Source organism: Trypanosoma equiperdum (assembly GCF_001457755.1).
Source record: "Trypanosoma equiperdum strain OVI genome assembly, contig: ctg_549, whole genome shotgun sequence".
In the NCBI taxonomy this organism is placed as follows: domain Eukaryota; phylum Euglenozoa; class Kinetoplastea; order Trypanosomatida; family Trypanosomatidae; genus Trypanosoma; species Trypanosoma equiperdum.
In genome coordinates, this window is record NW_027124475.1 from 179,315 (window position 1) to 193,659 (window position 14,345).

At 50.0% G+C, this 14,345-nt stretch overlaps 5 protein-coding genes and 1 pseudogene across 6 annotated transcripts; all 6 read right to left on the minus strand.

Moving 5' to 3' along the window:
- Nucleotides 1-846: 846 nt before the first annotated feature.
- TEOVI_000235700 (tubulin-tyrsoine ligase-like protein, putative) lies at nucleotides 847-3,789 on the minus strand (the record flags this gene model as incomplete). The annotated part of the gene is made up of 1 exon (XM_067225441.1): nucleotides 847-3,789. One exon carries the CDS (start codon nucleotides 3,787-3,789, stop codon nucleotides 847-849), a length of 2,943 nt encoding a protein of 980 aa, XP_067081542.1.
- Nucleotides 3,790-4,105: 316 nt separating this feature from the next.
- Nucleotides 4,106-5,527, minus strand: TEOVI_000235800 (uncharacterized protein; the record flags this gene model as incomplete). Its single annotated transcript, XM_067225442.1, has 1 exon — nucleotides 4,106-5,527. One exon carries the CDS (start codon nucleotides 5,525-5,527, stop codon nucleotides 4,106-4,108), a length of 1,422 nt encoding a protein of 473 aa, XP_067081543.1.
- Nucleotides 5,528-6,332: 805 nt separating this feature from the next.
- On the minus strand, nucleotides 6,333-9,236 carry TEOVI_000235900 (protein of unknown function(DUF2779), putative; the record flags this gene model as incomplete). The annotated part of the gene is made up of 1 exon (XM_067225443.1): nucleotides 6,333-9,236. One exon carries the CDS (start codon nucleotides 9,234-9,236, stop codon nucleotides 6,333-6,335), a length of 2,904 nt encoding a protein of 967 aa, XP_067081544.1.
- Nucleotides 9,237-9,880: 644 nt separating this feature from the next.
- Nucleotides 9,881-11,515, minus strand: TEOVI_000236000 (uncharacterized protein; the record flags this gene model as incomplete). Its single annotated transcript, XM_067225444.1, has 1 exon — nucleotides 9,881-11,515. The coding sequence occupies one exon, from the start codon at nucleotides 11,513-11,515 to the stop codon at nucleotides 9,881-9,883; it is 1,635 nt and encodes a 544-aa protein (XP_067081545.1).
- Nucleotides 11,516-11,945: 430 nt separating this feature from the next.
- Nucleotides 11,946-12,668, minus strand: TEOVI_000236100 (Optic atrophy 3 protein (OPA3), putative; the record flags this gene model as incomplete). The annotated part of the gene is made up of 1 exon (XM_067225445.1): nucleotides 11,946-12,668. One exon carries the CDS (start codon nucleotides 12,666-12,668, stop codon nucleotides 11,946-11,948), a length of 723 nt encoding a protein of 240 aa, XP_067081546.1.
- Nucleotides 12,669-12,974: 306 nt separating this feature from the next.
- On the minus strand, nucleotides 12,975-13,509 carry TEOVI_000236200:pseudogene (annotated as a pseudogene). Its single transcript is given in 3 exon segments — nucleotides 12,975-13,103; nucleotides 13,106-13,411; nucleotides 13,414-13,509. Coding segments are annotated over 3 exon segments (531 nt in total).
- Nucleotides 13,510-14,345: the final 836 nt, after the last annotated feature.

Below are 14,345 nucleotides of genomic sequence, written 5' to 3' on the forward strand. Positions count from 1 at the left end.
CAACGGCCAAACAAAAAAAAACATCTATCAACGACCCACTTCCTTCCCCACTGCTGCGCTTACTGCTAATGCTATAGTAAGCATATTTCAGACAGGTGTTCTTTACACTTCATCGTGTCGGTTATTTAAGTATAAGAGTATACAGATACAACTACTCACGTGTGTGGAGGGCAAACACGCAAATAAATGTGTGCTTCTTAGTGAAGAAACAACAACAACAAAAACAAAAACAGCAACCTCACCTTCGACTGCGGGAAAGCTTTCTTGGTTCCCACAAGGAGCGCTGCCCAGCCATCCTCCTTTTTAAAAGGAAGAAAAACCTACTTTCTTTTCCTTATTTGTTTCAGTTTGTCGATTTGTATTCCCTTCCCCCCTCCCCCCTTCCCATGACGGTTACATTACATATATTACACATCTTTCTCTGTATTCACCTTCCTTCTCCTTTTTCATCGTTTCCCCTTAACTCCTGCTCTCTCTCTCTCTATATATATATCCCTCTCTTCTCATCCCCTGGCCCGTGCATACTTTTGCATGGCTGGGAGAATTTCCCCTTTCGTAGTCGGTGTCCCTCGCCCAATTCGCCATCCTTACTTCCTCACCCATAGTTATTACCATCTCCGCTATTTCCCTATTCACATAGGTAAGGCACTTTCCCCTGACTACGGACGCTTACAGGTAAGACAAAAAAAACCAAAGTCAAAGTGTGGTGTGCGTATAAACAAAAAAAAAATAATAATAATAATTGGGAAACGAGCGGTTAAGCTCCACGAGACGAAATGTAGCAGAAGTGGCACTGTGTAAACGCACAGATACACGTGTAGAAGAGCAACAAAAGCACTATGGCTCCTACTCATCCAAATGGAATGAATCTTCTCTTTCCGCATTCTCTTGTGTGGTCGATATCTCGCATTCCGCCTCCTGATCGAGGCGTTTCTGTAAGCTTCGTAGGGCCTCTATACGATCCGCTGTCGGCGACTCAGGCGGGGAAGTGGTTATTAGTCCTGGTGACGCCTTTCCTACAGGCGAGAGAATCCTTGCAGACACGACGTGTGTTTTCCGCAGTCCAACTCCCAGATCCGCGGTAGCACCCCTACCGTGTCCATCGGATTCCCTTCCTGTTGTCACTGTCACCACCTTCTCGGCAAGTGTGCTGTCAGGCAAGCAAACACGATTCATGAGAGTTGGCCGACGCTCCTTCTGATGCACCACAACGTTTGCAAGCTCCATTGATGGAGGCAGTTGAGGTGGTCGCAGCAGTGGTGCCTGTGGCACCGTAGTCCCCTGGTTTAGTTCGAGTGGCGTTTTTTGTACTTGGGCGCCGGGTGTCGGTGTGGGTGTTGTTGTGCCTGTCACACGACGAGTCTTCCTGTAGCTTGGGGAAGCCTCCTGAGGCCTCTGCCTTTGCCCTAGACGCAAAACACCAGCAGCGCTTTGTACGGACCCTTCTCCAATGGCCTCAGGTGCCCCACCTCGACCGCTACGTTCCGCTGTGGATCCTCCTGACTGGGAAGGCTGCAAGCTGCCGGCCACTGATGTGGTGTCCACCCGCCGCAATCGGTCGTCGGCCCCTGGGACGAGGGGACCCGAGCAGAGAGCACGTGCCTGCGCCAGAATCATGTCATAGAGTGCCTGCCAGTCGCTATTGTCTGAAGGATAAATGCGGCGGAAGTTGCGCAACCGAGAGTCTTCAGCAGCGCGGCGGCCCTCAACTGTTTTCTCCCACTCAGTCATCCCATCCTGAGTGCTGGAACTCCCTGCTCCCGTTGCGTTGCTTGCTTGATTTGCATTCGAGGAGGAGCCATTTGTGGCGACACCATTTGCTGTATCACCGGAATTCTGTCGCTTCTGCGCCGTCGTTGTGTGTGTATTGGCGGTGTTCACCGGTGGTCGCATCATTCGCTGGATAAACTCATCACGCTCTTTCCGCTCGTCGCGCTTCCTGTCCGTCACCTTCACGTCGAGAATATCCCATACCTCACTAATAAGTGCATGTTTCACCTCGTAGTCCAGAGGTGTATCGGTAACGAGCGACGGTGTGTGGTTTACCTCCATTAGCCATGGCTTCATTTTGTTATCCACCAAAATATCAAAACCAAGCACCTCAAAACAGCTATACCCACTATTGTGTCTTGGGAAGCAAGAGTTGTACACATTTGCAATCTGTGGCTGCGCAACCAGGATAGTTTTGCAGATGACGTGCGCCACGCGAGCCCAAAACTGTTCTACGGACTTGCCACAGCTTTCCAGCCATTCGTTGAAAAACTTGAAGTTACGCTTGTTGCCCACATTGCAATTAGCCGGATCATCGTTGAATACATACTCGGGATTATGTTTGTTGACGGCGTAGTTTGTCAGATGCTTACACGTGTTCTTTACATTCGCATCTGTGGGCCGTTCATAAAGTTCTGCGCACTGCCGGACAAGCCCATCATTGAAAAGAAATATCGAGGGCGCTCTGATGGACGTTAGCAGCACGTAAACGCGCAGATCAAACTTCCGTCCTTCAAGAAGCAGTGGACGGGTAATGTACTCCTGCACAATGTAATTATCAAGATCTTCTACGGCGTTGAGAGGATCACGCGTTATCATAATTCCTCGGCCCTGGCAGCCAGAATTCGGTTTCATAATGAAAAACTTCGACAATTTCTTGCTGCGTAGGGCCATCAGAAAACGAGCAAACTGGTGCCTCTCGCTCCTAAGCGACCACGTGCGTGGATAAAAAATGTAATGTGATGGCATTACTTTCCTCATGCGACCAAGTGTGATGCCTAAGTGCCCTTTCCGACACAACAAATACATTGAGGGGAAGTGATTTGTCCGCTGCCAGTTGGCCAGCCGGACAAGCCGCGTCAGCGGTAGCACTGTGTCTGACCACACAATATTGAAATTGTTCCTCTCTAGATCGTCCTCCAACTCCTGAATCTTAAATCCGTTTTCCTGCGCAATGATACGGAGAAGGGGATACTTGCAGAGGGCAAGGTTCACTATTTTGTACTGTGGTCGCGCCCGCCTGGAACCCGGCGTTTTGGTGAGGCTATTCAATGGTGTACTTCTCGTACCGGGGCGCTCGAGGTCAGTGAGTCGGAGCGAAGAAAGGGGCGAAAATGGCCCAAAGGCGCCGATCGCACCTCGTGATACCGTAGAGTTTTTACTACTGTTAGGAGTGGAAACATTTGACTCCAACCTGCTCATGGCGGAACCTGCACTCCTCCGATGAACGGGACTTCTCGACGCACTCGAGTCCCGTTCTCTCGTTGTCTCACATGGCGTTCTTTCACCAACTTTACCTGCAGAACCTGCGGAATGCCATCCACGTCTAATGGGTGAGATGGGTTTCGGCGAAACATTAATCTTCTTGGGTGTCGATATCGACCCGCCTCGCATGTCAATGCCCACCGGCTTCCGAATGGTGCTATGCTGAATGATGACCGTTTTGTCTTGTTTCTCTACAACTTCCTCTTTGACACTCGTTCCACTCATATCAATCAGCTCCCGTATGGTTTTTTTGGTTGATTTAGCGAACGGGGAGCCAAGTGTACCGGCATCTAGCCGCGGCCTCGCCATGCTTCCGCTACAACGCCTTCGCGAAGGATTTACTGAGAGGGGAGCGTCCGCACGCAGTACACCAACTTTCGACCCCCCATCTTCGGAGATGTGCCCGGTGCCGGCCGCGCCCCCCATTGATTCCTCTCGGACATGCAAGGTTGACGACAGCGTCTCCGATATTAGGACTGCGGTGGCAACCTGCTTTCGCGGTCTAGCTATTACTGGCTCCATCATGTTCCTCATCCTTTTCTTTTGGCTTGTTTGTGGAACACAAGCAGAGGATATGCAAGGGGAGAATAACACAAGGGAAACACCGAATGAAGCACTAAAGAAAAGCTCTTAATTTGTAACGAGACAAACCCTCTAGCGGAACAAGTTTAGGCAGCAGAACACATGCGCCATAAGGTAGTCAAAGACACAAAAGACCCAAGGTGAAAGGTACACCCAGCCACACAGGAAAGTTGTAGACGATTCAACATGTAGCTGCATTTGTGTGAGGCTAGTTTGATTAACCACTGCCCCACGCACACCCGTTGAATGTGCTCTGTACATTGGTTTCTCATAGAATTGACGTCTCCTTACTCGGATCGGGTGTGGGCTCTGTCCGACTCACGAGAGTCGCCGGCTCGGGTGTTGGGACGACCAAAACATGTTGCTTTGTCATCCCGAGAAGGGCAAGCTGCAATTCCTCAACTACGGTGGAGGCTATCACAATCACATCTGTCTTGCGCTGCTGTAAGAACTTCACAACTTGAATCGGGACACGCGTTGCTGTGGGTTCAGTTACCTGTTTGGTTGCGTGGAGTTGGCATACCGAAACCTTTGGCCATTCATCCTCCTGATGAGCGTCTTGCTCTTGGGTGACAGCAGGGCCCTCCGTCGCGGTGGTGGGGTTGGCATCGGCAGCACCCTCCGTTGTGCTCGGAACCATGCTCTCTGCCATGGGCTGTGCCTCTTGATTTTGCGGCTGCTCTTCATTTCCCTTCGGTGCTTGCTGCTCCTGTTTTGGAGAGATGAGAGACTCCGCGTTAATACTGCCTTCTTGGCCCTGAAGCAGGCGCTCAAGGGTCTGAGTGTAAAGTTCTATTTCTTCAGGTGGTGTACATCCCTCGGCTATTACCACAGCACAAACCACATCACCGCTACCCTCACGACAACGCCCCAATGCATACTGGACAACGCTACAATCCCGTATGAGCGCGCCCTCCTCACCTGGGCGTGGTAGCAGCACAACAACATGACGTAACGCCGTAGTATTGAGCCTCAACGTGGTGCCGTTACCCTTAATGAACCACAACGGGTACGTTTGACGTATTTTGCTGAGAACTGCCCTACTCACATGTCCAACACTAATATATTTGTTTTCCGTGGTGTTACCAGCCCCGAGAAGAAGTGCACCGGCATTGTGATGCTTCAGGCGGTCTTCTGCGTACTGTGCAATAATGCCAGCACGTCTCCTTTCCACCTCCTCCGCCAACTCGCGTGCGGCCGTTTCTAATTCTTCCGTTGTCTGTTCCGGTGCAGCCTGTTGGTGATGTTCTGCATCTCTTTTCCCTGACATTCCCCCCCTTGTGGAGAGTCGTTGCCGCGAACCAGGGCGAGGTGGATCCGCCCCGTGGGATATTTCCATTGATGCCCTTATCGACCTCGGTGTGTTAAGTGGTGTTTCTTGGAGTGCCATGGTCTCTAGTTTATAGTTGAGAGTATCGCGTGTGGCCTTGCTTCCCATGATGGTTTCCAATGTCTTGTGAATTGCTATAGAAGGCGGAAGTCTCTTCGCAGTTCCTGCCTCTTCTGGGGGTTGTGGTACACTCTCAGGGCTATCAAACTGAAGCGGTGATGGCAAGCCACATCTTTCCCATATGTGCAGCAAAATGAGCTGCTCTCCTTCGTGTTGCCGCATCATGTAACCAGGAACAGAAGCCCAGCTCACTGCCTTGAGGGACGCCGGGCCGCCGTCACACATAACAACAAAAGTCATCTCGTACGTATGCGTAAACCTCCTCCCGCAGAATGCTCTAGTACCCTTCTACTTATCCCTCGCGATGTCCCTCTATTTTTTTTTTTTTTGCCACGTTGCAACAGCGCTTGTTTCGTTATTTCTCTTCTCGTATATGAGTACAAATATATTTCTCGACTGATTTGTCCTCTCCTCTCCTTTTAATTCAAAACTTAACATACAGGGTGGAGGCAGTGCGTACCGTGCCTGCGATATTGTGCGCTAGAGTGCCCGAGGGGGTGAAGGAAATGAAATGGCAACACGAACCAGCAGTTAGACAAATGACGAATCTCGAAGCGTAAATAGACCCTCAGGTAACAGAGAGATGGAAGAGGGAGAGAGAAATGTGCACACAAAGCGATGCAGAGGCACGTGGTACGGAGAAAATAAAACAAGATGCACAGTTTGCATATGCCCCTCCACGTTGAAGGCAGTGATGACCGACCAACACCTTCTTCCGCCACTCCTACAAGACCTGTTGCGAGACGCCGCTTCTGGGATGCTTTAGTGTTGGTTGCAACACAAGGCAAAGAAAAACATACACGGGGAAAAGAAGAAAGGGATGGTGAGCACTTTCCTCCTTACCTCCATTACTTCCGTCCCTGTACCCTATATGCACTCGCGAGCCCTTCCCCTTTTTCGCACATCTGCCTCTCTTTTTTTTTTTAATGAATATCTCCTGCACCGTCACCGCTTTTGAGGACGTTAGTAGTTTGAGTTACTTTCCCCTCCCCACACGGAAGCGACGCTGTCGTCCAGAGTTGCTCGCGGCTTCACATCGGATCGATCATAGCCGGTATTCGCGCGGGAGCGGGTCTGTCATTACCCAACCACCCTTGTCGGGCTTCAGTCCCTTCGCAGATTCCTTCTCTAGCCACACTTGACGCATAATCTCGTACAACGCCTTCGTGTCCAGAGAGCAGTACTCAAGTAACTGGATCCGAAGCATGGCCCACGCCTTGTCCCGGACATCAGGACGGGCGGCTTGCACCATCGTGTCCAATTTGTTCTTGCCCTCGTAAATACCGCGGCGCCGCTCGTCTTGCATGACTGTCTGCTGGAGGTCTCTTAATGAGCCTCCACCTTCGTGGTGATACCACAAGCGGTACACACCCATGGCATTTTCGCCCTTCTGCTCGTCCTGCCGCCCACCACCACCACTACCTTCTCCCTCACCTGCATCAACCACGTCACCAGCCGCATCCCCACCAAAAACACCATACTTGAAATCAGGACACAAGCCCGGAAGAACCTTTTTCAGTGAATTAGAGCCATGCGCGTTGGGGTGAACAAACCCTCGTTTAAACAAGTCAAGTGTATCAAGGAAATAGAACTGTTTGATTTCCTCCTTGTACTCATCCACCAACTGCCCCAATTTCTCCAAGCAAGATTTTTCAAAGCTGGCAAAGTGGGCAATGAAGCACCCATCGTAGAAGTTGACGGGTTCGTGTAGTGGATTATTTTTAGTAATATTGGGTCCCCGAGCCTTGGTTGCGCGACGACCTCGCCGCGCGTTGGTGACTGCTGCAAACTCCTCTTCTTCCAGCTGCTTTTTTAGCCTCTCTAACCTCGCTAGTTCTCCAGACGCCGTCATCGCATCCCGTTTTTTCGCCCGCTCCTTCCGCACGATGTGCATTAGTTCCGCAATGCATGCACGCCGCGGGTCTTCATTCGGAGAGTAGCCCTTACCGAAGTGCAAGAAGTCATAGTGCGTTGGCGTTTCGTTGAGAACATCCTCCTGAAACACATCAAGAGAAAACTGGAATGGTAAAGGCTGAAATGCAACGACTTTTTCAAACGGGGGTAACGCGAATTGCGTTGCCTCAAAGTCGATTAAAAAAGCCGGATAGCGGATGCGCGAGAAGAAATCTTCAATTTCCTTGGGGTTGACAAATACTTTACCCGCTGTTATAGCCTTCACGTATCGTAACTGTGGTGCAGTAAGGTTAACAGCACCCTTTTTGTATTGGTACAAAACGTCCTGGACCGTACGGAGGCCCTGTAACCACCATGTAGTCTTTCTCGAAACAGCGGTAGACGGAACGGTAAAAAGGTGATTATCACGCTGTCGAATCGGTTCATCAAACTTGTTAGGTAAGCAAAGACCCTCAGCAAAAAAGGGACATACATCTCCCCGCGAGCAGTGGGCACCAATAAACTCCGAGTAAGTCGGAACGCATGGTATCTGAGTAGCACAGTGTCTACCTCCACCTTTACCTGTTGCCGTCGGCCCCTGCTTTGCCTTGGCAGCTTTGCCTTTCTTGCCTTTGTCCTCCTGGTCGTCCACTAACATCCCACTCTCGCCCTCATCAACAAATGTTGCCTTCAATACAGCGTCGGTATCACTGGCAAAAGCACGCCACTTCTGCGCATTCGCAGGCTCTCGTCCCATTTCGACAAGCCGCAAAGTGCGAGTACTAATCAGTGCTTCCACCAGTTTCTGTTGCTTTGCGAATAATTTCCGCAGCTCCACCTCCCTCTTCTTCGCGGTTCGGTTGGAGGTGCTGCCAGCCCATTGCTGGCGACCGTGACCACGTTCCTGCATGGCTTCCACCTCGGCCTGTAATTTAGTTATGTCCTGCTCATCACTGGATGGAAACTCACCCGTGCCGAATGCGCTGCCCGATCGCTGGCTGTTATTTATGTCCGCGTCAATCATATCCTCGAGGGACAGCCGTTGTACATATTTCACAAGCCGAGTCGGATCGCAGTCCATCAACGTAACGGGTCCGGGAAAGAATTGCCGAATGTGCAGTAACCCACTGCGTTTTAAGTCCAAAGGCACCGCGACCTCTGCAGCAGTTTCCAGTCGATGACCCTTGAGATTCTTTTCAGTGACGGTGTCAAGGTCAATATCCAGGAATCTCTTTCGTATACCTATTGGGATGTGTGGTTGCGTTATCCAGTAGCGAAAGGCAACTGTCGTGAAGTGCAACCTTTGCAGGTACTGTGCAAGTCGTACCGGGTTGCCTGCTGGGTCAAGTGCGGAGGCGGTTTCCAAGATAACCCACTGGTTGTCTTTGGGTCGGAACCGCAGCACCGCTGGTCTCGCCCGCAGTATAATGTCAGCCGCTCCCTTCTTTCCTCCTTGCTGAACCTTTTGTTGCTCCTGTGAGCCCCTACTCTGACCCCCAAATGGCGTCGCGAACGCGGGCCGATGGATTGTTAAAGCGGGAGCTTGGTCACCCAGTTGGGCGTATACAGTCTGGAAGTATTTCAACAGAATTTCCTCCGAGCGGCGAACTGCATCTTCAAAGTTCTGCTCCTGCACTACAACAGCACGACTCCCAAACTGCAGCCGATCCCACCGCCGCGCAAGCTCGTTGAATGCTGCGCCGTCGTCGAGGTGTACCGCATCCGCTATAGAGATATCACTAGTTAGGTCTGTATGGTTTTGCAGCAGGTGAAATTTCTTTGGACATGTAAGGGAAGCGGCAAAGCCCTTGTACGTGAGAATAGCCGGTGACCTCGCCGCCGACGATGTGGCCCGCTGTGTCGTCCCTTCGGATGATTTCTCTTTATTGTCGCTTCCATCCCGCCCCTCCAGGCATTCGTCCAAGTCTGACATCGGCTCTGATGCTTCCCTGTAACTACGCAACACGTGCCGGAGGGGTTCATCCGCGTCGTTCACCTTCTTCACGGCATCCACCACGGATGAAACGAGCGTCGAGTGGGCCTTCTTACGGAACATAACCCACACACGCAAGGTTGTACTTGAGTTATATTTGCGTGTGAATACACACGTATGAGAATTATTGTGTCCAGAGAAGAAAGGGAAGAGCAAGTGTACGAACAAGGCGTTTGAACACGAACAAAGAAAAACGACACCAAATAGAAATACCGTTAAGGAAATGCTTCATAAGGATTCGGGGGAGGGGGAAATATATTACACCGGAAGACCAAACTGCGACAACAGTAACAGTGGTGTACCAGCTGCTACATCACCACTGTTGCCAATGTGAAGATGACGCTGGGCAAAAGCAGCTAGGAGGGAGACATCGAGGGCTCGACGCCACTAACAGATACAGTTCAACCAACGCCCACTTGCGTAGTCCCCGCCAGATGCACAGAATACACGGGCAAGCACTGGGGGTGGGGTGGGGAGAAGAGAAATGAAGCTCCGAAAGATTCTGCTACGGGGAACCTTTTACGCGTGTGCGTAGGCTAGTATTGCCAGTGTGATGCGGGTAGGCACTGGCGAACTGCAGATCGAACATTTAACGGCGGCACCGCTGGATCACTTGCTAGTCGCGCCGGCTGTTGGGAAACCAACGAATATCAACAGAAGCATCACCGCAAAGAAGCTAGCAAAAAGTGACCTCCCTTCCCACGGTGTCACAACGAAAACGACCTAACGACAAATATTATGAGCAATAAGGCAACGCAAAAGGCAAACAGCAGCATGCATTGGGGCAATCTGCAGCGGGAAAGTTCAAAGGAACACCTTGACAGTCTGCCGCTAACACTTGAGTGCTGATTCCACATCAATTGCATCCGGCGCAGAGGGGAAGCTGAGCGTGATCCCTTTCTTTCCTCTCCATAGCGAGAATCACCCATCCTACTACCCCGGTTACCACTGTTGTGGTGTTCGAGGATGGTGCTCGCTTGCGAGGCCATCGACCGCTTCAGTTCTTCCAACCTGAGCTCCATTGCTCGAAGTAACTTTGCTTTTGTTTGCAAGCGCAAGTTCTCCTCTTCAAGGGCCTTTTCACGCTGCGCCAACTCACGAAACTTGCGTTCATCCCCGTCGTTTCCGTCACAAGGGTAACCTATTGGCACAGCACACGTCGACTTGGTTTGTTGCACAGCCTCTTCATATTTACGAGCCCACGCCTCTGCATCGTCGCGGCTCTTTTGCAGTGCCTCCTGCAAGCCCATGACCAGAGCACGATTTTCTTCAGAAAGAAGAAGGGTTTGGAAAGCCTCCTCGCGCATGTTAGCCTCCTCCTCCAAACTCCTCACAAGTCCCTCCTGTCTACCCAACTCGCGCTGCAGGGAGTTTACCTCAGCCGCAAGCTGCTGTGCATATTCCATGCGACTTGCAAGCTCCCTACTAAGTCCTGCTACGCGCTCGGTCAGCTGTTGTTCCATCTGCTCTCTCTCCAGTCTCACATTTGAAATTCTCCGCTGTGCGGCTTCTGCCTCGTGTTGTGCCTGATGAAGAAGGGTCTGAAGAGTGGCAAGCTGTTCCTCCCGCTGATACACTTCATTCATGCATCGTTGCTGTTCCAACTCATGCGCACGCTGCATCTCACGTAACTTGGCTGCATGTCTTTCTTCCAAGTTGCTCATTTCTGATCGCACTGTCTCCAACTGCTGCTGGTGAGCCGCGTCACTAGCTTTCAGCGCGTTTTCAAGCACCTTCTCCTTATTTGCTGCGTCCCCACCGCTCTCCAGCTGAGTTGTGTTTTGAGTCATAAGGGCCGAAAGCTCTCTATATTGTTCAGCTAGGCGCTCAAGGCGGGTCTTCATGACACAAACTTCGTGCTCGGACAGTGCTAATTCTTTTTCCTTGAGCTCCATAGCATCCCTGAGTTTGTGCAGCTCTGCCTCATGTTGTTGCGTCTCCGCATCAGTGCGCATGGTGTGCTCCACCGCGCACGTCTCCCGCACACGGGCGATAGCCTGCTCAAGATCCCGCTCGTGTTGCTCAACCATGCTGCGCTTCTCCTTTCGAAGTTCCATTAGTTGCGTCTGCACATTTTGCAGCTCTTCATCCTTCAGGCTGGTTCGCTCGCGGAACTCCTTCTCTAACTGCACCCGCAGGGCCCCCATTTCGGAGCCATGGTTTGCATTAACTTGCTTTAGTTCGTCTCTTAGCTGCTTGTTCTTTTTTGTCGCCTCACTCAGTTGCTGGGCAACGGATTGCTTCCATAAATTTGTTTTCTCCTGAAGGTCTCGCAGCTGTTCCTCGGCGGAGGGACGACGCGAGCCGTTAGCTTTGTCAGTTGCCTCCTCAGATGTGTCCATTGCACCGTCTCGCCCCTGGAGGTTACGCAAGATCGGAAAACGGAAACAAGGTTAACACCAGATGAGGACTCAAATCAGATAATAGAGAAGAATTAATATATATATATATATATATGCATAGATCTCAGCGTGCAAAGAACACATCGATAAAGCACGAGGGCGCTTCATAATGCGGCAGGGCTGCTTTAGCTGGTCCAACAAATCTCATGAGGGGTCAGTGAGACAGGAAAGAGAGCAAGGTACATCCTTGCCTCCCTATGTATGAGGTTATACACAGCTTTCACTTGCACACTTCCAATAGTTCCACCAGCAGGTAAGTTTCGCCCCTTCCCCGGTAGTGATCCGAGAAACAAAAGGGAATAATGTGTGAGAAACACGGGAAATGAAAAAGAAAAAAAAAACAACAGAACATCCTCCCCTTTTCTAGCGACTATGTTCCAAGTGCCTTTTTTGCAACATCATTAAACTTATGGCAAACCCAACGGAGACCCCGGGGCTCCTCTACATGCACCGCAACCTCAAGCGCTGCCAAATCCATGTGTTTGTTGGCCTCAACCAGTTCATTCACCTTTTGTTCCAAGGCGTCAATTCGCTGCAGTAGGCGTCTTTCCTTCGCCTCAGAGGCCTTTGCGCTCGAGGTAATTTCAGCATACAACACAAACGCAAGAATGAAATACACCAGCAACTCAATGAGGAGCTCAGCTCCTGCGGCTACAAGGTGTTCCTCAGACAAGGAAGCGGAGTAACCTTCCCTAAAAGTTTGCCACACCGTTCTCATGGGCCGCGATGAAAAGAAAATTCGACCGCTACGACTCCTTCCACCTCTGCTCGAAGGTGTGGAACCAAGCAATGACCGCACTCGCGGCGCCACCGTGACCGCTCGGTCCTCTTTTGATTTTCCAAATGTCGATGTGGAGCCTTCTCCGGTGGCACTGTCTTGCTTCGACGAGTTGACTGGACTTGGTTTGTGTTTTTCCTCCACATGCCACCTCGCCATGACAGAGGAAATGGCTGCAGACAAGTGTCCAAGTCGAAGGCAGACTGTTCGTGTGATACTCGCCCCGTGTTGGGCTTTTTTCACGGTACGACTAACCATCGGCTTAGACATCTGCCTGATGGCCAGCAGGGCGAAGCGGTAAACTGGTGCTGGCATTTTTTTTTTTTTTTTGAAGCAAGCCGGCCTCCAGATGATGGGACGATAGATAAACCTCAGATGTACTTGCACCTTCTCTCCTTCTTCTTGACTCCCGATACCTTCTTTATGTTATCGCAACACGCTACCGAGAGTATGTGGGTGCGTATAACTGAGTGTATGCCTCACTCACTGTGTCTCTGCAAGAGTAAATTTGTACAGGGTATAATAAAAATATGATGATTGAAGACAGTTGGAGAAATAATAGAAGGAATTAAATGATGACTTACCGACATGAAGGTGCGGCCGATGCGACCGACGCGGCTGTTACCACCAAATGCGAGGGCACAACAAATTCCTCGTGCATGGAGAGGGCAAGAAACGAAAGGGAAAAAGAACAGAGGGACATGAGTAAATAATAACAAAAATAATAAAAAAGGGGAAGAAACGAAAGAGCCAAAAAAAAAAAAAGAAACAACCACCGCAGTAAATAAAAATGAAAAAAGAAACGAGAAAAAGCACGTGGAAAGATTTGGTGGGTGTGCAGGTTTGCATGCGTGCACGTCCGTTTGTCTGAGAGGGAGAGGGGGAAAAAAAAAGAAAAAAAAGAAAAGAAGGAAAAACTGTAGAAAAACGAGAGAGACACGAAAAAGGGGCGAGCAAATGTAACATACGGGTGGGATTACGGTACCCGCGATACTGCATTGGATCAATGGGTCGATGACGCGTGCATGTGCCTGTATATGCTTATGTATATATTTATATATATGTGTGTGTGCGTGTGGGCGCGTGCCTTTGTGTTCGGAAGTAACATAAGGAGGGTGTGGTAAAAGAAAAAAAAATCGGCTATTCCAATCCACATTCTTACATCGCCGTCTTGTAATAATAACCAACAGCTCCAGAAGAGAAAAGAAAGAAGAATTGAAATGCGCGCGAGTACGTGAAGAGAGGCCACACGTTCAACCACTTGCACAGGGAAGGTGTGAGTCCCATCATGCACTTATTTACCCTTTTCCTCAGTGGGGATATTGGAGAAGTATGCGGGAGCTGCAGTTGTTGTGACGAACTGCGAAATTCTGCCCAACCAAAATTCGCAAAGGCACGTGTGGACAAGAAACAGAAACAGAAAAAGCGTACCTCAATCCCCGATGTAGAAGACATCATTAGGCAAAACAAACAAACAAACAAGCAAACAAACACGTAGAGACACACATTCGTTGAGAAAGAGACGTGTCGCAATGAACAAGAGCGAACAAACAAACAAAAGAAGGACCCTCACAGTAGATAATCTCCTGACACGACACCTGCACACTTTCACCTGTACGCAAGTACAAAAAAGAAAGAAACAGCATTGAAAAAAGAAAAAAAAAGGGAAAGTCAGGATTAAAGCAACGAAACGGCACCGCGCGCCTAATCCACAAAATACCCTTCCATTTGTTCGCGTTGGCAATGTATGTATTCCCCTTTTACCTTTTCTTTCTTTTCTTTTTTCTAAATATTTGCTGTTCCTCCGACTTTCAGAGACCCATTTTTTTTTTTTGAAAGCAAATATGACTGTAATCCCACCCTGATATACCTTCTTATTACACTTCACTTCTATTTCCCCTTCCCCCAGAAACACTTTTGGATCGTCCCAATCAATCCCTCTATGTCTCGTTCATTCTCCTTTCTCAGTTTATATATATATATATATATATA